Here is a 21,400-nt window from a genome sequence, read left to right on the forward strand (position 1 = left end):
CTGAGACTCATCTGACACTACCTTAGATATGGCAGTCTGCAACTCAATACACTGCCCCTGCATGGTGTTCAGCGTCCCCTGCATGTGGTTGATCGATTGCTTAACATCGTTCAGCAGGATCTGAATCTCAAGCCTGCAGGAAATCAGGTGGTTCAACATACTGAGATGACGAGAGGCTTCAGACCATGCCTATTGGACCATCTTTAGGATTCTTTCTCACTTAACACCAATCTTATTAGGAATGTAACTTTGTGCAGAAGATGTTACTATAGTGTTATTTAGAAGAAAAAAAGTGTACTTTGTCAGGCGCCAAAAGGGTGACGGCATGTCTCCCTGCTCCAGTGAGCTCTGCTGACAGGTCTTGCTCACTGTTGGGAGGAACGGGAGCCAAATTAGAGGTAAAATATCTATGGTTGTTCAGCAATGAAACATTCATGGCATAATGGGGATTGTTCTTCCCTGTGAAAAGAATAAAAACAGCTGGGGTTTACTTTCTCACTTTTAGATAATGTAATACAATCTTTAAACCCATCAGAAGTGTAGTGCTTACCTCCATGAAAATGTTGGTCCCTGTTATTTTGGGCGGCATTGTCCCAATGTTGACCACTAGTTCCAACTTGTGATGAGAAGGTCTTGATGAAACGATCAAGTCAACATTTTGTTAGACATTTCAGAGATAGCATTAACAGTTGTACATGAGACAGTGCTTCCAGATATTGAGGTATCTTCCTTCTGAGGTATGTAAAAAAAATCTGGTGTGTGAGTACTCACATGAAAGGTATCCATGATTCTTGGTCAGAAGCTGGAATTATTGCTACACAGCTTTCAGGCGACTTTATGTCTTGGGCCTGGATGAATCATTGAAATACAAGTAATAATGTGAATTTGTGATGCATAATTGTCATTGTAATTTGGAGTATTCCATCAAAGTTATTTTTTTGACAGTCAAAACAACTAACTCTTACGATTAATCACTTGACTTGAGTAATTTGAGTTAACGGAAATAGCTACTTTATATTCTGACCTAGACACTGACTTGTGCAATGCCTAATGCATAAACTATGCGTGTTATTGGCTCATCATAGTATATAGCCGAGGGTCTCATAGTCCAAAAACAGCATTGGCCATTGGACTGCTCAGTCAAAACAACACATTTACGATGAATCACTTGACTGGAGTAACTTGAGTTCGGGAAACTAAAACATTAAAAGTAGGCTATAGCTTGACGCATATTCTTACCTTGGACAAGCTATCCAAAAGGCCTAACCAGTCTTGCTTGAAGATACCGTTAGGCAGATAAAAGCGCGGTACGGTTTGAGACACGGTATTGTGAATCTGTCACACTGATATAAAAGCACGTTTTATTTATGATTTACACTGTAGAATGACCTGCAAGCCAATCAGAATCGAGTTTTAAACTACACCGTGGGTTCCATGGAACGTCACAAACATAATTGTCCACTTGCGTCACAGATTAAAGTCACTGAACATGGGTTTAATAGCTATATTGGCTATATGTACAGTAAATGCACATCGTGTTGAATTGAGATTACACCAACTGCACCACTGAAACTATTTAGCCTAATCCTTTGAGGATCATATGTCAAATGTCAGAATCATGGCACATGAAAACATAATGAAATTGACTGCAGATTATACAATTCACTGTGACACAATATCCATGTCATTTCAATTAAATTACGTTGAACCAACGTGGAATAAACATTGAATTGATTTATGTGCCCATTGGGAAGTGATCAAATCGAAATGATTGAATACATACAGTATTACAAAGAAAGAGATACAAAAATAGCTTCGAAAGGCTCGAAAAAGTCTAATTTCCCTGGGCCACCCAAAAGAAAAAATGTATGTACGCATTACTGTAAATCGTTTTGGATGAAAGCGTCTGCTTTCAAATCTTTGACTCTCACACATATTTACAATCTCGCGATGTTTATTTCTGGCGCTTTCACGTTGCGGGATTTCGTGAAGTAATTGATGCGCAGGAGAGCTTCATGAAATCAGCGACATTAGCGGTTCCAAATCGAGCAAAAAGCTTCAAATTAAAAGTCCATCGTTCACAAATTGTGGCATATTTTCTGTTTCAAGATGCGTTCTGTTAAGTTTCTCTGATCTCTGAAAAGTAATTTAGGTTTTCAATATTCTTTATTAAATAATATATGTAATAATAGTTTAATTTCCATTCCACTAGATGGCACTATCCCCTATGCTACTCCCTGTCAGGGGTCTGAGGATTCTGAAACAAAATAGTGTAGGCTCTTGAAACGCATCGGTGTGTTGGTAGATGTGCTGTACATTGTTATAAACACTTATTACACTGCTATAGACATTTATTATCAATGTCACTCCCTGTTATAAACACATATTACAGTATAAATGATGATCTGTGTAGAGCATGCCGATCCCACCACCAGGGTTGTGGGTTCGATTCCCGGGGAAACTCATACGTAAAATGTATGTGCAAATGACTGTAAGTCGCTTTGAATGAAAGCATCTGCTAAATGTCATATATTATGATTACATTGTTTAAACAACAGGCCTACAATGTGAAAGTCTATTGCTTTTTCAAATGAATATTTGTGTTGGAACTTGACATCAGTTGGAAAGGCAGCACATGTATCTGTTGAATTACTACCTGATTCAAAAGTTGTGGACAGAAATGTGGGTATACTATAATACAAGTAAAAAATAAAATAATGACAAGCACATCTTGTTCTTTTTGAATTCAGGTTTTATTAAGTCAGGGTAGCTTGGTGATCATGGCTACGTGTAACAGCATTGAGATCCCCTCTGGAAACAGAACTGAATTTAGTATTACTAAACCAATATACCCTCAACTATACAGACACACAGCAATGTAGTGCTGCTGACCTGGGTTCCAGACCCACTAGGGGAGTCACCCTACAGACCCACTAAGGGGCGGCACGTAGCCTCAAGTTTAGATCATTGGGCCAGTTACCGAAAGATTGCTGGCTCAAATACCGGAGCCGACAAAGTGAGAAAATAAGGCACTTGTGGGTGTCTCAGAGGGAGTTGGGATATGCAAAAAAACAACAATTGTGTGTAAGTTAAAATGCTCCATCATTCTTGTCAATGCAGGTTCGTAGTGTTGTAATACTGTTGTAATACTGTAGCTACTATTTGACTGGAGTTGGGTCTTGATAGGAGAGACTGAGTAAGGAGTAGTAAAGCCCCTGCCAACCAGGACCTCTCAACCCTCCTGCTCTAAGTCCTCTGTGAACTTCCTGACCTTGAACAAGACCTCCATGTTGACTGTGGGTTGGGTGGTGGATAGTGAGCACAGCATGTCAGACTGGAGGGCAGAGGGACACACACAGAAGACAAACAAAATCATGAGCATGGTTCAGAAATTACACAAATGTGAGAGTCAGTTTGAAATGCCTGGATGTGTATGTTGAAACAGCATGTTCCAGTATGTTTGTGAGCAGTGAATGTGAGTGTGTCTGTGCTGTGAATGTGTGTTTCTCACCATGCAGATGATGGGCTCCAGCAGCTTGTCGCTAGGCACATCCATCCAGGTCAATTCTATGGCCGCCGGGTCACCTGGCGAGCACGGGGTCAGAAGGTCATCCACCATCAACTGACTGGTGGCAAAGGATGTCCCTCGCACCTAGAGTACCATCACAAACAACAAAATATCTTAAAATCTCCTAAATTGTAGAGAAAGAGATACACATTTAGTGTGCTGTACAAGAGTGGACTTCAATAGTTACCATACAGTATTAGTAGAAACGTTTTGAATAAATCACAAATGACTGAAATGACAGTATAGACAGAGAGATAGTCCTATGTGTTCATCTTATTATATTTCTACAATGCCAAAACAGTGTGTGTTATTTGCAACAAAACTGTCCCTGTTTGTAAATAATTAACTCTGAGACGTCCGTAGGGATCTGAGCATGGTACTTTCAAGTTAGGCCTACCTTTCCACCCCAGACCGAGTAGGCCTACTGACGCAGAAAAATGTAAGCTTCAACTGCTGGCTAATCTTCTTCCTTGGCTTAACCCAACGAGAGGTCACAAGTGTTTCCCTAAAAGCTGTCTGGGTTTAAATGTATTTTATTGTACAGAATGTGAATAGCTTAATCAATTGATAGTGTCAGATTCGATTATATCCAAAGCAAATGAAACAACAATATCCCCATATGCATCAGAGTCACGTCTTTCCCAGTTATTCCTATTTTACATCTTGTTTCTAGCATTAAGAATCGCGGACCAAAGTGTTGTTATAGATAACTGTATATAATCACATCTGTTTAATTTTCCTCAAAATATTAAACTAATTGTGGGTAGGCCTGTACTTTTTGCCCTTTTCTTTAAGAAAAGGTAGGCCTATGGCATACCCTCTCATACACACTAACTTCAAGTCTTAACAGACACAGAGGTGGGCTATTTAAAGAGTGCATGGCGGGTGGAGGAATTGACTAACATACCTATGGATATAGCAGCCTATAGCCTAATTTCATCAGTCAAACCGGTAGGCCTGCCTCTTATTTCTTAAATAGGAAGAAATAGGCTCCAACACATATCCCTAATTAAAATGAAGACGTTTAAAATCAATGATGTTTACTCAAATTTGCCTACTTTCAGCACCATGAGCTGTCCATTTCCAATTGTTTGTGCCGTGGCTGCTGCTTCAAGTTTCAGCACCACAATGTAAGTTACTTGAATCTGACTTCTTGTGAGGTCAATAACTCTGATAAACCTTTTTTGATATCCTCAGAGGACCGTTATTATCATGTTTTAACCACTCCTTCATTATTACTGAAACACGATTCAAAGTGGTAAATATAAAGATCCAGTCCATAAAAAAATTGGAGGCCCCTTACACTTCAGTGTTGTGATGCAAAAATGCTAGCAAAATGTATAGCGCATGGAATTAAAAAGGTGTTGTCGGACATTATTCATTCTAATCAGACAGGATTTTTACATGGACAATATATTGGAGATCATATACAGCAAGTACTGCAACCAATAGAACACTATGAAAAATCAGGGAAACCAGGCCTGCTATTCATAGCTGACTTTTAAAAGGCTTTTCATAAAGTATGCCTGGAGTTCATATATTAATGCCTGGAACATTTAAATTTTGGACAATCTCTTATAAAATGGGTTAAAATCATGTATAGTAACCCTAGGTGAAAAATAGTTGTACGGATGTACGCTGAGAGTCGGGAAGCAAGTTCAGGGAATGAATACATTTAATTAATAAATAAATGAACAAAACAAGGAACACAAACAGCGCACTGACATGAAACAGCAACAATGACTAATGGGGGTAGAAACCAAAGGGAGGGACATATAAAGGGCAGGTAATCAAGGAGGTGATGGAGTCCAGGTGAGTGTCATAATGCGTGTAAGGCTGGTGACAGGTGTGCGCCATAACGAACAGCCTGGTGACCTAGAGGCCGGAGAGGTAGCACATGTGACAATAGTAAATAATGGCTACTTCTCATAAAAGAAGGTTGTCCACTATCGGCATATCTATTTATTATGGCCATCGAAAAGTTAGCTATTAAAATCCGATCCTACAATAATATCAAGGGATTAGAAATCCCACCACCTGCCAACCCCTCTTTACACTGCTGCTACTCTCTGTTCATCATATATGCATAGTCACTTTAACCATATTTACATGTACATTCTACCTCAATCAGCCTGACTAACCGGTGTCTGTATGTAGCCTCGCTAGTTTTATAGCCTCACTACTGTTTTTTTCACTGTCTTCTTACTGTTGTTTTTATTTCTTAACCTACCTATTGTTCACCTAATACCTTTTTTTTGCACTATTGGTTAGAGCCTGTAAGTAAGCATTTCACTGCGGTATTCGGCGCATGTGACAAATATACTTTGATTTGATTCATGCTGTTCTGTGCTGATGGCTGTTGGAGAGGGCAGCGGCAGCTGAGTGAGATGGGGCCTTTTATGGCCCTGCCTCTGGGAGCCTGTCTGCTTGTGACATGATGAGAGAGTGAGAGGGCCTTCCTGTAAGATATTTTGTGCTACAAACATACTTCTATTTGAAGAGGTTTTTGACCATTCAGGGACCTACTATCAAACAGTCATGAAATCATAAAAAATGATTGTCTACACAAAAGAATGTGAATGTGGTCACCCCAATTTTTTTTTGCCAAGTTATATGCATGAAAATAAAGATGCTTTAAAATATGTGACATTTTGGAGAGATTTTTGGACAGTATAGGGGCCTCCTAGGCCTTGTTATGGATACATGTCTATTTAGATAGGTTGGTATAAGATATCTGCTCCATTTTTGGGTCCCATGTTGACAAGATGTTGGGGAATCACTGGAGGGAAATATTGACCAACTGAGCATCTCAGTGTACATCTCAATAAACACAATAGGTGTTTTGTTACATTTCAGTATTCTGTGAAATATTTAAAGTGTCATATTGGGATGCAAACTCAAAAATGTAAACTCTATCTGACATGTTACTGTTTTCTTATTTTTAAGCCCCTGACCATGTGTGTGAGGTGTATACAGGATGTACATAAATGGGCATAAACACGTGGCACAGAAGATAAAATATTGACATTTAGGAATTGAAAATGCATCTAAATATATTTCGTTGTGTCTTTTTTTGTTTCTAATATTTTTTATTAAACACACAAGAATGGTGTATAGGTGGTATACAAGACAGGTATACAATTCTTATCTAAACATAAAAGAGCATACAGGAACAACAAGACCCAGAGTTCTGGGTGCAGAACAAATAATACAAAACACGACATACAAAACAAGGACACGTAGAAAGAAAGAGGGAAGATGTCCCCCATATCCCCCCCCCCCCCCTCCCAACTGCTCGGGTGGCAGGGCCAGCACATGCTGCCCAAAGGTAGATTAAAATATTACAATTGAGAGTGCGTTAATAAGTACAAATTCACAGCGCCGACTCGTCCAAGTAGGAGAGGAAAGGCTGCCAGATTTGATCAAATGTTGATAATTTATTGTTCAGAATATACAGTATCTAATTCTTTCTAAGTGTACAGTGTTTGCCAATTCACTGAGCCATAATTTGGTAGAGGGCGCTTCACTCCTCTTCCAAAACAACAAGATTTGTTTTTTTTGCCGAGATGAGACCGTACGAGATTAGTTGTTTTTGGGGGTTGGTTAATCCGTTTAGGGACTCAGATACTCCCAGGATTATCGGAAGCGGGTCTGGATCTATTGAAGTCTCCAAAACTTCAGAGAGGATCCCAAAAATTCCACTCCAATAACCATGCAAGCTAGAGCATAGGGCAAAGCAGTGGAGTAGTGTACCCTGCGTAGCCTGACATTTATCACATGTAGGGGATGTGTCAGGAAATATCCTATGCAGTTTAATTTTGGAATAGTGTAATCTGTGTAAAACCTTGAATTGTATGAGACGATGTCTGGAATTAATGGAGCATGTGTGGATATACTCCAAGCTCTCTTCCCAGTCTGCCACTGAGATGTCAGTCCCTAGTTCTTCCTCCCATTTTGCCTTGATGGCATCAGTGGAAGGTGTGCTAACAGATTGAAAAGCATCATATAGACCCGATATCAGTTATTGGAGGTGGGGCATATTTTTATGCATCCGTCAAACATGGAAGGTTTGGCATTCCCAAATGTTGAGAGGTGTTTCCTAACGTAGTCTCTAATTTGTAGGTATCTGAAAAAAATACTTCTGGGAAGGTTATAAGTTTCCCTCAGCAACTCAAAGGAAGCAAAGGTCCCTTCTATGTATAAATCCCCTATGGTACTTATCCCCAACTCTCCCCATCGCTCAAAGGTGTTATCAAGGTTAGAAGGGGCAAAGGAGGGATTCCTGGCGACAGGGAGCATGAATGACATTGGTCTAAGCTCAAAGTGGACTTTCATTTGCTTCCAGATTCGGACTGTGCTATGTATAATAGGATTGTTACAATAAAGTGACATCTCCAGATTGACAGGCGACAAAATCACAGCGCCAATAGAGAAGGGGTGACACTCCTCACGCTCCATACTAAGCCAGCTGGATGCCGGAAGTACGTCATCCAGCAGAAACGTAACAATGCGGAGGTTAGCGGCCCAGTAATAAAATATAAAATTTGGGAGAGACAATCCTCCTTCCATCTTGGATTTGCAGAGGTGTTTTTTACCTATCCTGTGTGTTTTATAATCCCAGATGAAAGGATTGATAATTGAGTCCAGTTGTTTATGAAAGGATTTAGGTATGAATACTGGGATGTTCTGATATAGGTAGAGCAGTTGTGGGAGGAAGACCCTTTTAATGGCATTAATTCTTCCGAGGAGAGAAATTGGGAGAGTTCTCCAAAATAGTATGTTTGCTTTGAGTTTTTGTATCAGAGAGGGGAAATTATCTTTAAATAGTAAGGAGTATTGTTTGGTAACTACAATTCCTAGGTAGGTAAATTTTTCTGAAGATAACTTAAATGGGAGATGTTCTAGCCAGGAGGCATTTTGCGACCGTATGGGCATTAATTCACTCTTGTTCCAATTTATTCTGTATCCCGAGAAGGTACCAAACAAATTGATCACATCAAGAATAGCTGGGATACTAGCCTGGGGTTCTGTTACATAGAGGAGGATATCATCTGTGTATAGGGAGATCTTATTTAGAGTATCTTTAGTATTATAGCCGTGTATTGCTGGCACAGGGGTTCCTATATAAAAGCTGGATCCAATTTATGAACCTATCTCCAATATTACATTTCTGTAGGACCTTGAATAGATAGGGCCACTCAACTTGGTCAAAGGCCTTTTCGGCGTCAAGAGATATGACGGCAAGGTCCACGTTGGGTAACCTCTGAGAATACATAATATTGAAGAGGCGCCTGAGATTGAAGAATGAGTTTCTGTTAGGGATAAAGCCGGTCTGATCCGAATGGACCAATTTGCCAATTAAAGTGCTAAGCCAGTTAGCCAGAGTTTTTGCTAAAATCTTTTGGTCTGTATTAAGGAGAGATATTGGTCTGTATGACCCTACCTCTTCTGGATCTTTACCCTTCTTATGTATAACTGTAATGAACGCTTCGTCCAAAGTAGAAGGGAGAGCTCCATCCTCATTGGCCTGAACCAACATTTTGTGCAGATAGGGAGAGAGCATGTTGCTGAATGTTTTATAGAATTCACCAGGGTATCCATCTGGGCCCGGGGTCTTGCCACTCTTTAGAGATTTAATTGTTTCTCGAATTTCATCAAGAGATATTTCCTTATTCAGGAAGTTAGAATCTTCCTGGTTCAGGGCAGGAAGATTACAGTCCTCCAAAAATGTTTGCATAATTAAGGGGTTAGGATCCGCTTTAGATGTATATAGAGTCTCATAAAACTGCCGGAATCTGTCATTGATGTCTTTGGGGGAAGAGAGTAATTCCCCAGATGCAGATTTAACCCTGTGAATCATTCGGTCACTCACATTTTTTCGAAGTTGTCTGGCGAGTAGTTTGTGTGGTTTGTCACCAAACTCAAAATATTTTTGCTTGGCATAGAGAAAAGATTTAGCCATTTTAGCTGAGAGAATCTGATTATATTCAAATTTTAAAGAGGTAATTTTTTTATGTTTCTCCATAGATGGGTGGCTAGCATTCTCCCTATCCAGTAAGTGAATTTGTCCCTCCAGTTCTTCCAGTTTTCCTCTGTTTTGCCTACTCCTGGCAGCCTGAAAGGAGATGATACAGCCTCTCAGATTAGCCTTCAGTGTTTCCCACAATAATGCTGGGGAGGTCTCTGTGTTGTCATTGGTATCAAAGAAATATGTAATTTGGTCTTTAAGATATTCACAGAATGTTGGTTCTGTGAGGAGCTGAGGATTCAACCTCCAGACCCTCTCGTTTGGTACAATGTCACCCAATCTCAGGGAGAAGGTGAGTGGACTGTGGTCCGAGATTATAATATCATGATACCTCACATTACAGGTATAGGGGAGTAGTCTAGCATCCAACAAAAAGTAGTCAATTCGAGTGTAAACCTTGTGAACATGAGAGTAAAAGGAGTATTCCCTACCCGTAGGGTTATTGATCCTCCATATATCAAATACGTTTGAATTTTTTATGTAGGTATTCAAGAATTTGCTTGAATAGGAGGTAGGGGTTCGCCGGGTAGAGGATCTATCCAAATATTGGTCTAGCACACAGTTAAGGTCCCCTCCAATGACCAGGTTAGTATGGGAGATATCTGGAATCAGGGCAAATACTCTTTTGAAAAAAGAGGGGTTGTCAATGTTTGGCCCATAGATATTTAGTAGAGTTACTGAGGTAGAGTGGATTTCTCCTATTGCGATCACATACCGACCCTCTTTATCCGCAATAGTGGTTTTATGTAGAAAGGGAATTCCTTTCCGTACCAGAATCGCTGTGCCTCTCGTTTTGGCAGAGAAGTTAGAGTGATGCACTTGCCCCACCCACCTACACTTAAGTCTGCTATGAGAGTTATTCTTCAGATGGGTTTCTTGCAAAAATATAATATCAGACGAGAGTGCTTTCAAGTGGGCTAGGACCTTGCCCCTCTTAATTGGTTCGTTTAAACCCTTGACATTCCAGGAAGTGAATGTAAGCCCCGCCCTCCTCTCGTTTGTAGTTCCTATGGTGGCCTGCATACCATGTAACTTGATAAAAAGGTAAGAAAGCGCACCAAACCATCACGATCAGCATATGTAGCACCTACACCCGAGCAGTATCCAACCCACCCCTCCCCCCTGCAAGCACCTTTACTTCCCACCCTGTTCCCCTAATTTCCCCAACACTTACCCCCCCCATCAACCCACATTTAACAGGCATGTACAAACAGGAGAAAAAAAAAAGGATAAATAAAAATAATAAACACATTGTCTGGCCGATGCCAAAAAAGCACGGCGCGACCTCGAACAAGAGGTAAAACAAAAATAAAATCCCAACTATACGTTCACCTCTCACTATCCTAGAACTTCTACTAACATATGAACTGAGGAGGCTCCCGCGAGTTAAGTGTTCAGTTAACATCTAATAAACCTAAACAGAATAAGTTGCAACTTAAACATATTGCGCATTTAAGCGTCATCCTGGGTCAATCCCAGAGATAAGCAAGATATAGCCTCAAGATTATATTGCTAAGCACTGCCGGTCAAAAAATAAACCATCCGCAACCGACATAGTCAGCCGTACCTTTACATACTGTGGGTCAGGAGATCGGAACAAGGATTTGTTAAATTAAACGTTCCCCCCATAAACAAAACATGTTTAAATAAAAATATATACATTATATATACACACATACATACACACACACACATACACACATATATATATATATATATATATATACATATACATACATACATACATACATACATATACACACATACATACATATATATACATATATATACATACACACATACACACACACACACACACACATATACATACATATACATGTATGTATACATACCCACACAAAAAATAATGTATAAAAATATATACTTAAAGAATATGTATATACATCCATATGCACATATACACATACAAACATTCATACCCCAGAATAACAATCTACACTGATTTAAAATATACACATACATAATACTAAAATGCTAAGAGAAAATAGTAATAAAGTACAAATAGTAATTATATGTACGCACACCTACACAGACATAAGCACTACAGAGGGCTGGTGGGACTCTAGTCGGGAGAGAGGCCCACGGCCAGACAAAGGCAGAACGGCACAAAACATCAACCTGCTAACCAGGTGTCTGCCCCCTCCCAACCATCACCCCCAGTCCCCTGCAAGCAATAAATAAATGGTATGGTAGTAAGAATAATGTAAGGATTGTAAAATAAATAACGAAACAAAACAAAAGTGGGGGAATATAAGTATATCCGTCCGAAGGTGTCAGTGATCAAACCTGGAAGTAAAAAATATGCATCGCTCTGAGCACAGCCGGGATGAAAGTGAATGTAACGTAACGTTCATTGAGAGCTCTGACCGCCATCCATTGGTCTGCTCAGCGTCTTACATGTTCGGTAGCCCTTGTTGAGCCCGTTTAATACGTTTTCACCCAATATGGTATAGTATGGATTCGAGTCCATGAGCAGACCCTAACACGCAATAACAAGGCACTCTAACCTGTACGGGGGATTGGTGTATATCCCCGGATAAACTTCTCTGCGTCCAAAACCGAGGAGAGCCAAATCTTCTCACCGGAAGGCGGGGTAATTCTTAGTCTTGCAGGGAAGAGTAAGGCTGGGCGAAGATGGAGTTTGTAGAGTTTGGTCATGACATCTCTGTAGTCGGCGCGATGCTTTGCCACATCGGGCGCATAATCCTCATAGAAACGGAATGGATGCCCTTTATGTGACAGGTTGCCCCTCATTCGAGCTTCACGCAGGATAAGATCCTTGGTCTTGAAACTGTGACAACAGATGATTACTGGGCGAGGACGTTTGCCCGGTCCAGGCACTGGGACAAGGGAGCGATGTGCGCGGTCCAGCTGGGGATCCGAATCCAAAACATCCGATCCCATTGCATCCTTCAATAGCTTGGCGAAGAAGTCGGTGGGGCGAGAGCCCGCCTCTACCCCCTCTGCCAGACCAACAACGCGAAGGTTATTACGTCTGGATCGGCCCTCCAGGTCCACCACTTTCACAGAAAGCGTCTGCACAGTATCCTGCAATGACGTGCATAGCTTCTCTAACTCGTCGATCCTACCAGCGTTGAATTCAGAAGCTTTCTCAAGGTCCACAATACTCTGGCCATGCGAAGCGACCGTTCGAATGATGCTCTCGATTTTGGTGTCCAGTTCAGCAATAGTGGCCTTAAGATCCTCAGCTATAGCAACACGTAGCTCCCCCAAAGCCCGGGTAAGTTCTGTAAGTGTCACGTTGTGCCTCCCGCCATGTCTGTCTCGTTGTTTAGTGGGGAGTAGGCCTCCGCTGTGGATTTATTGTCCTTTGGTCGCTTATTACTCGGCATTTTCATATAGAAAGTTGTATTAGAAAGAAACGTTTGTTGTAAAAAGTGCCATAAAGTAGGTTAAATTAGATTATTTCGCAAAAAAGTTGCAGGAGCCTCTCACGCACAACCGTTCACTACAACATGCTAGCTCCGCCCCCCGTTGTGTCTTTTTTTAACAAGGCAAGGTTAATTAAGAACAAATTCTTATTTTCAATGATGGCCTAGGAACAGTGCAGAACTGAGAGCAGAATGACAGATTTGTACCTTGTCAACTCGGGGGTTTGAACTTGCAACCTTCAGGTTACTAGTCCAACGCTCTAACCACTAGGCTACCCTGCCGCCGTCTATGGAATACATAAATAAAATGTTTTTGTTTTGTTTAAATATGTGTATAAAATATACTTTCCTGTACAGTAAGTAAATGTAAGAAATCCAGAAAGCATGAAAAAATGTTTTTGTAATGTCTAAAATAAAATATAATAATATAATATTGTCTGTACAGTAAGTAACGTAAATGCAGAAGCAATAAGAATTGTAAATGATGATAGAACACATCAAATTCATGTGAACATGAGGACACAAAGGAGATATTTAATTAAAAGATCATATTTTAATACATTTTTAATGCTGAAAAAATCTATGTATGGCAAATCCAATTTGGGAAAATTGCCTGTTGGACAAAAATGAAAAATAGTTAACATCCTTGCTACTTCAGCCATTTGCTATGTTAAAGTCAAATCACAGTTAATGATGAATGGATACAATTTGGAAGGATTTTCCAGAGTCATACCTCAGTAGTGTAGAGTGTCAGGTGGCACAACCATTGGTGCCATGAGGTCAAAGTGTGAAGGAGGGAGCAAGCCAGAGAGCTGTCTAGGAAGCAGTCCAGCCCCATGGCTTGGAGGCTTTGAGTTGGTCCCATCATTGTAATGCATTGTGGGGTATCTGCTGCCCCATAGACCTGCTGGCAGTGGGAAAGGTGTTAGCGAGGAGACCACCAGGGACATCTATGATTCGCTGACACAGTCTTGGTTAGACCACATGTCTTCTAAAGCAATATTCACCTGCTTTCATAGAGTAGGGATTCACTCCTTTGGGGACACTGCCAGTGTTCCCCTGATATCCATGTGTTCCCATCGGTGGAGGTGGTGGTACACACTTGTTCTGTAAAACACATCAACACATTTTCCAAATTGTTGGTAATATCAGCACAGTTGAAATACAATGGTTGTTCACTGTTTTTAATTTAATTGAATTTAAGTGTGTACTTCAGCCTTGGGCTCAGTTTTGTTAACCCATCTGTGCAGAATTGGATCCCAGACAATCTGAGGAAGAAGAGATTAGCAATGTGAAGCAAGCCACAATTTATTTTTATTTTTTAAATCCACTCAATTGTCTCTACATAGAATATAGTGTTAATAACCAGTTCCTTACAGATCTGTCTTTGTCCTCAGGTAGATGAACCTCCTTCTTATTAGCTCTTCCACTCCCAAAGACCCAGCTCAGCCAGCCTCCACTGTTATTGTGAACAGCAGGGGCCTCGGGCTCAGCCACCGGCCGGGTGCCAGTCTGGAACTGAGGGTTGGCATCGGAGTGTTCCGGCTTGGTGATGGACATCATAGCAGGATGCTCAACATATCTAAGTCGGACATCTGTAATAAGTGGGAGAAGTCAGGCCACTCTGCTCATGTCACCATACAGAACAATTACTAGCTGACAGGTAGGAACGTCTTGCTCTGATACTCTGTTTACAACCCAATCTTAACCTACACGCAGTCACAGGGATTACTGGGAGGTTACTCCAGGACTCTGCCACCGCATTGTTTTGGTTGCAAAATGAACAATTCCCTGCATATTATGTGAGGGCTTACAAATGTGACCAATCACCAAACTATTTCTGCATAAAATAGTCACATCACAATATTATCGCATAGAACTGACCCATTACCACAGTACAAAAAGAGGGCTCGCAATTTCAACCAATCACCGCACATTTACTGCATAATATGGTTCAATCAAGCGACACATCAACACAGTTTTTTCCCTTGTCAGTGCATTTTTGCAACAAATTGGACAAAACAATTGCATATTGCAATGCAAAATGTCATAATTGTCGCTGCAAAATCTAGCATATTTATCCGCAAATATGAAAAAAAGTATGAAAATGTATAGACTCACTACTGTCAGTCGCTCTGGATAACAGTATCTGCTAAATGACTCAAATGTAAAAGTACAATGAAGCTAAACATGTTTTATGTAGAAAATGCATGAAAGTATTACAGTTATACACTCACATGAGCCATACATTTGATCTATCACAACTTATTCTCACAATAGTAATTTCTTTACTAATTAGGTAAGGTTAAGTGACCTCTTCTCTTGGAATAGAAATCCACAGGTGGAGTACACGCTCCACCATCCCATTTCCGCAGTGGTGCCAACATGGGGATGATGGAAGGTGGTTGTGGATGAATGTTTTCATTCTTCACAGGGACACTGGCTGTGAGGCGGATCTCCTCCCTCTCTTCAGGGATGAGGCCTGATGCTCGGAAGATCCCCTCCCTCTGTGCAGGGACACTGGCTGTTTGGAGGATACCCTCCCTCTGTGATGGGATGAGGCCTGATGCTCGGAGGATCTCCTCCCTCTGTGCAGGGACACTGGCTGTTTGGAGGATACCCTCCCTCTGTGATGGGATGAGGCCTGATGCTCGGAGGATCTCCTCCCTCTGTGCAGGGACACTGGCTGTTTGGAGGATACCCTCCCTCAGTGATGGGATGAGGCCTGATTCTCGGAAGATCCCCTCCCTCTGTGCAGGGACACTGGCTGTGAGGAGGATCTCCTCCCTCTCTTCAGGGATGAGGCCTGATGCTCGGAAGATCCCCTCCCTCTGTGCAGGGACACTGGCTGTTTGGAGGATACCCTCCCTCTGTGATGGGATGAGGCCTGATGCTCGGAGGATCTCCTCCCTCTGTGCAGGGACACTGGCTGTTTGGAGGATATCCTCCCTCAGTGGCGGGATGAGGCCTGATGCTCGGAGGATCTCCTCCCTCTCAGCAGGGACACTGGCCTTTGGGACGATCCCCTCCCTGTGCGCAGGGACGCTGACCATTGGGACGATTCCCTTCCTCTGCGCAGTGACACTGGCCATCAGGTGGATCAACTCCTTTTGTGCAGGAATGAGGCCTGATGCTCTGAGGATCTTCTTCTTCGGCACAGTGATAGAAGCTGCTGGAAGAATCCCCTCCCTCTGTTCAGTGATGCTGGCTGCTGAGAGAATCCCATCCCTCTGTGCTGGGACACTGGCTGTTCGGACATTCCCCTCCCTCTGTGGCGGGATGAGGCCTGATGCTCGGAGGATCTCCAACCTCTCAGCAGGGACACTAGCCTTTGGGACGATCCCCTCCCTGTGCGCAGGGACGCTGACCATTGGGACGATTCCCTTCCTCTGCGCAGTGACACTGGCCATCAGGTGGATCAACTCCTTTTGTGCAGAAATGAGGCCTGATGCTCGGAGGATCTTCTCCTTTCGCACAGTGATAGAAGCTGCAGTAGCTGCTGGGAGAATCACCTCCCTCTGTGCAGGGACACTGGCTGTGAGGCGGATGTCCTCCCTCTCTTCAGGGATGAGGCCTGATGCTCGGAAGATCTCCTCCCTCTGCACAGAGATGTTAGCTGCTGGGAGAATCCCCTCCCTCTGTGCAGGGACACTGGCTGTTTGGAGGATACCCTCCCTCTGTGACAGGATGAGGCCTGATGCTCGGAAGATCTCCTCCCTCTGCACAGTGATGTTAGCTGCTGGGAGAATCCCCTCTCTCTGTGCAGGGACACTGGCTGTTTGGAGGATACCCTCCCTCTGTGACAGGATGAGGCCTGATGCTCGGAGCATTTCCTCCCTCTGTGACAGGATGAGGCCTGATGCTCGGAGGATCTCCTCCCTCTGCACATCAACTTCGGCTGCTGTGATGATCTGCAGGTATAAATAGAGCATAAATGAATTCCCTAAAAAATCAACCACTTGGAATCTATAACATCATTACACTGAGTGTATTAAACATTAAGAACACCTTCTCTTTCAGTGACATAGACAAATCAGGTGAAAGCTATAATCCCTTATTGATGTGAATTGTTAAATATTTTTCTCAGTGTAGATGAAGGGGGAGGGGGGGGGGACAGGTTAAAGAATGATTTTTAGACAATTGAGACATGGATTGTGTATGTGTGTCATTCAGAGGGTGAATGGGCAAGACCAAAGATTTAAGTCCCTTTGAACAGAGTATGGTAGTATGTGCCAGGTGCACCGGTTTGGGTCAAGAACTGCAATGCTGTTGGGTTTTTCAGCTCAACAGTTTTCCCTGAGTATCAACAATGGTCCACCACCAAAGGGGGGAAACTCAATAGGAAGGTGTTGTTAATGTTTTGTTCACTCAGTGTAGATCAATCCCTAGCATATACTTCCATTTGCATGTGTACTGATACTGTAAATACACAAATTATATTAATGTTATCTACAATATATTATAATACCGTAAGTCTCCCTGCTGCAGGGGCATTTCCTCCTACAATTTTGAGCTGATTTTCTTCACTTTAGCAATATTTTGTATCTTTGTTAATTTTAATTGTAATTGTGTTTGGAAAGGTACTGGTACTACAGGAGATGATGCTATCATAAAGCATTTGATCTAAGTATGTAGGACAATTACCCATAATGCTCACTGACTGAACATTCAAAATTACCATGGCAATTATTGACGCATTCACATGCTTTCGGAAACTTGGAACCTCAGAGCTAAAATGAATGTAAGTTATTAGCGTAGAGCTTCCTACTGGTTGATTCTGATACTTCACAAGTGGGAAACCTGAAATCCTCATTCCATAACGAGTTAGCGAGTCAGAGAGTCAGAAATGTCCGAATTTTCTAGTTCCGACTTGAAGGGCCTTCTATGATGTAGGGCAGGTCAGTAACCAAATGATTTTACTGTCCCCAGTCGCACACAGACTTTTATGGTCACACAAGTTGCCACTCATTCAAAATGAGTAGCCTAACAATTATTTACGTGGCCCCAGGTACATTTGCAACCAAATTATTTTTGTGTGAGAAATCAATAATAGTTGCACACATAGGGTAACAGTGAGCAATGAGCAAGATAAGCATAGACGGGAAGTTGACAATAGCTTATTATTAGTGTAAATAAACTGTATTTCTATGGTTGCAGTCCTCAAAGATTGAATTGCATTGAATTGAATTAATCAGATCCAATGATTTACCGCCCGTAGGGTGGGGTACCGCTAGTCATCATTATTATAATCACCATCTCAATCATTATCACCATACCATCATAGACTTATTCTTCTGTATCTGAGACTCATCTGACACTACCTTAGATATGGCAGTCTGCAACTCAATACACTGCCCCTGCATGGTGTTCAGCGTCCCCTGCATGTGGTTAATCGAATGCTTAACATCGTTCAGCAGGATCTGAATCTCAAGCCTGCAGGAAATCAGGTGGTTCAACATACTGAGATGACGAGAGGCTTCAGACCATGCCTATTGGACCATCTTTAGGATTCTTTCTCACTTAACACCAATCTTATTAGGAATGTAACTTTGTGCAAAAGATGTTACTATAGTGTTATTTAGAAGAAGAAAAAGTGTACTTTGTCAGGCGCCAAAAGGGTGACCGCATGTCTCCCTGCTCCAGTGAGCTCTGCTGACAGGTCTTGCTCACTGTTGGGAGGAACGGGAGCCAAATTAGAGGAAAAATATCTATGGTTGTTCAGCAATGAAACATTCATGGCATAATGGGGATTGTTCTTCCCTGTGAAAAGAATAAAAACAGCTGGGATTTACTTTCTCACTTTTAGATAATGTAATACAATCTTTAAACTCATCAGAAGTGTAGTGCTTACCTCCATGAAAATGTTGGTCCCTGTTATTTTGGGCAGCATTGTCCCAATGTTGACCACTAGTTCCAACTTGTGATGAGAAGGTCTTGATGAAACGATCAAGTCAACATTTTGTTAGACATTTCAGAGATAGCATTAACAGTTGTACATGAGACAGTGCTTCCAGATATTGAGGTATCTTCATTCTGAGGTATGTAAAAAAAAATCTGGTGTGTGAGTACTCACATGAAAGGTATCCATGATTCTTGGTCAGAAGCTGGAATTATTGCTACACAGCTTTCAGGCGACTTTATGTCTTGGGCCTGGATGAATCATTGAAATACAAGTAATAATGTGAATTTGTGATGCATAATTGCCATTGTAATTTGGAGTATTCCATCAAAGTTATTTTTTTGACAGTCAAAACAACTAACTCTTACGATTAATCACTTGACTTGAGTAATTTGAGTTAACGGAAATAGCTACTTTATATTCTGACCTAGACACTGACTTGTGCAATGCCTAATGCATAAACTATGCGTGTTATTGGCTCATCATAGTATATAGCCGAGGGTCTCATAGTCCAAAAACAGCATTGGCCATTGGACTGCTCAGTCAAAACAACAAATTTACGATTAATCACTTGACTGTAGTAACTTGAGTTCGGGAAACTAAAACATTAAAAGTAGGCTATAGCTTGACGCATATTCTTACCTTGGACAAGCTATCCAAAAGGCCTAACCAGTCTTGCTTGAAGATACCGTTAGGCAGATAAAAGCGCGGTACGGTTTGAGACACGGTATTGTGAATCTGTCACACTGATATAAAAGCACGTTTTCATTTATGATTAACACTGTAGAATGACCTGCAAGCCAATCAGAATCGAGTTTTAAACTACACCGTGGGTTCCATGGAACGTCACAAACATAATTGTCCACTTGCGTCACAGATTAAAGTCACTGAACATGGGTTTAATAGCTATATTGGCTATATGTACAGCAAATGCACATCGTATTGAATTGAGATTACACCGACTGCACCACTGAAACTATTTAGCCTAATCCTTTGAGGATCATATGTCAAATGTCAGAATCATGGCACATGAAAACATAATGAAATTGACTGCAGATTATACAATTCACTGTGACACAATATCCATGTAATTTCAATTAAATTACGTTGAACCAACGTGGAATAAACATGGAAGCTCTGACCGCCATCCATTGGTCTGCTCAGCGTCTTACATGTTCGGTAGCCCTTGTTGAGCCCGTTTAATACGTTTTCACCCAATATGGTATAGTATGGATTCGAGTCCATGAGCAGACCCTAACACGCAATAACAAGGCACTCTAACCTGTACGGGGGATTGGTGTATATCCCCGGATAAACTTCTCTGCGTCCAAAACCGAGGAGAGCCAAATCTTCTCACCGGAAGGCGGGGTAATTCTTAGTCTTGCAGGGAAGAGTAAGGCTGGGCGAAGATGGAGTTTGTAGAGTTTGGTCATGACATCTCTGTAGTCGGCGCGATGCTTTGCCACATCGGGCTCATAATCCTCATAGACACGGAATGGATGCCCTTTATGTGACAGGTTGCCCCTCATTCGAGCTTCACGCAGGATAAGATCCTTGGTCTTGAAACTGTGACAACAGATGATTTTACTGGGCGAGGACGTTTGCCCGGTCCAGGCACTGGGACAAGGGAGCGATGTGCGCGGTCCAGCTGGGGATCCGAATCCAAAACATCCGATCCCATTGCATCCTTCAATAGCTTGGCGAAGAAGTCGGTGGGGCGAGAGCCCGCCTCTACCCCCTCTGCCAGACCAACAACGCGAAGGTTATTACGTCTGGATCGGCCCTCCAGGTCCACCACTTTCACAGAAAGCGTCTGCACAGTATCCTGCAATGACGTGCATAGCTTATCTAACTCGTCGATCCTACCAGCGTTGAATTCAGAAGCTTTCTCAAGGTCCACAATACTCTGGCCATGCGAAGCGACCGTTCGAATGATGCTCTCGATTTTGGTGTCCAGTTCAGCAATAGTGGCCTTAAGATCCTCAGCTATAGCAACACGTAGCTCCCCCAAAGCCCGGGTAAGTTCTGTAAGTGTCACGTTGTGCCTCCCGCCATGTCTGTCTCGTTGTTTAGTGGGGAGTAGGCCTCCGCTGTGGATTTATTGTCCTTTGGTCGCTTATTACTCGGCATTTTCATATAGAAAGTTACCTTGTATTAGAAATAAACGTTTGTTGTAAAAAGTGCCATAAAGTAGGTTAAATTAGATTATTTCGCAAAAAAGTTGCAGGAGCCTCTCACGCACAGCCGTTCACTCCAACATGCTAGCTCCGCCCCCCGTTGTGTCTTTTTTTAACAAGGCAAGGTTAATTAAGAACAAATTCTTATTTTCAATGATGGCCTAGGAACAGTGCAGAACTGAGAGCAGAACGACAGATTTGTACCTTGTCAACTCGGGGGTTTGAACTTGCAACCTTCAGGTTACTAGTCCAACGCTCTAACCACTAGGCTACCCTGCCGCCGTCTATGGAATACATAAATAAAATGTTTTTGTT

The 21,400-nt window shown here is 42.0% G+C and overlaps 1 protein-coding gene across 1 annotated transcript; it reads right to left on the minus strand.

Annotated features, from left to right (window-relative positions):
* Nucleotides 1-111: 111 nt before the first annotated feature.
* LOC110505341 (titin-like) lies at nucleotides 112-21,038 on the minus strand. The gene is made up of 11 exons (XM_036962259.1): nucleotides 20,947-21,038; nucleotides 18,609-18,678; nucleotides 15,324-16,920; nucleotides 14,387-14,604; nucleotides 14,221-14,277; nucleotides 14,017-14,116; nucleotides 13,743-13,916; nucleotides 12,125-13,622; nucleotides 772-848; nucleotides 551-632; nucleotides 112-368 (listed from the first exon to the last, which is right to left on the minus strand). Exons 1-7 carry the CDS (start codon nucleotides 21,036-21,038, stop codon nucleotides 13,744-13,746), a joined length of 2,307 nt encoding a protein of 768 aa, XP_036818154.1. The 3' UTR covers nucleotides 112-368; nucleotides 551-632; nucleotides 772-848; nucleotides 12,125-13,622; nucleotide 13,743.
* Between the last annotated feature and the right edge of the window lie 362 nt (nucleotides 21,039-21,400).

Source organism: Oncorhynchus mykiss, chromosome 25 (assembly GCF_013265735.2).
Source record: "Oncorhynchus mykiss isolate Arlee chromosome 25, USDA_OmykA_1.1, whole genome shotgun sequence".
Lineage (NCBI taxonomy): Eukaryota > Metazoa > Chordata > Actinopteri > Salmoniformes > Salmonidae > Oncorhynchus > Oncorhynchus mykiss.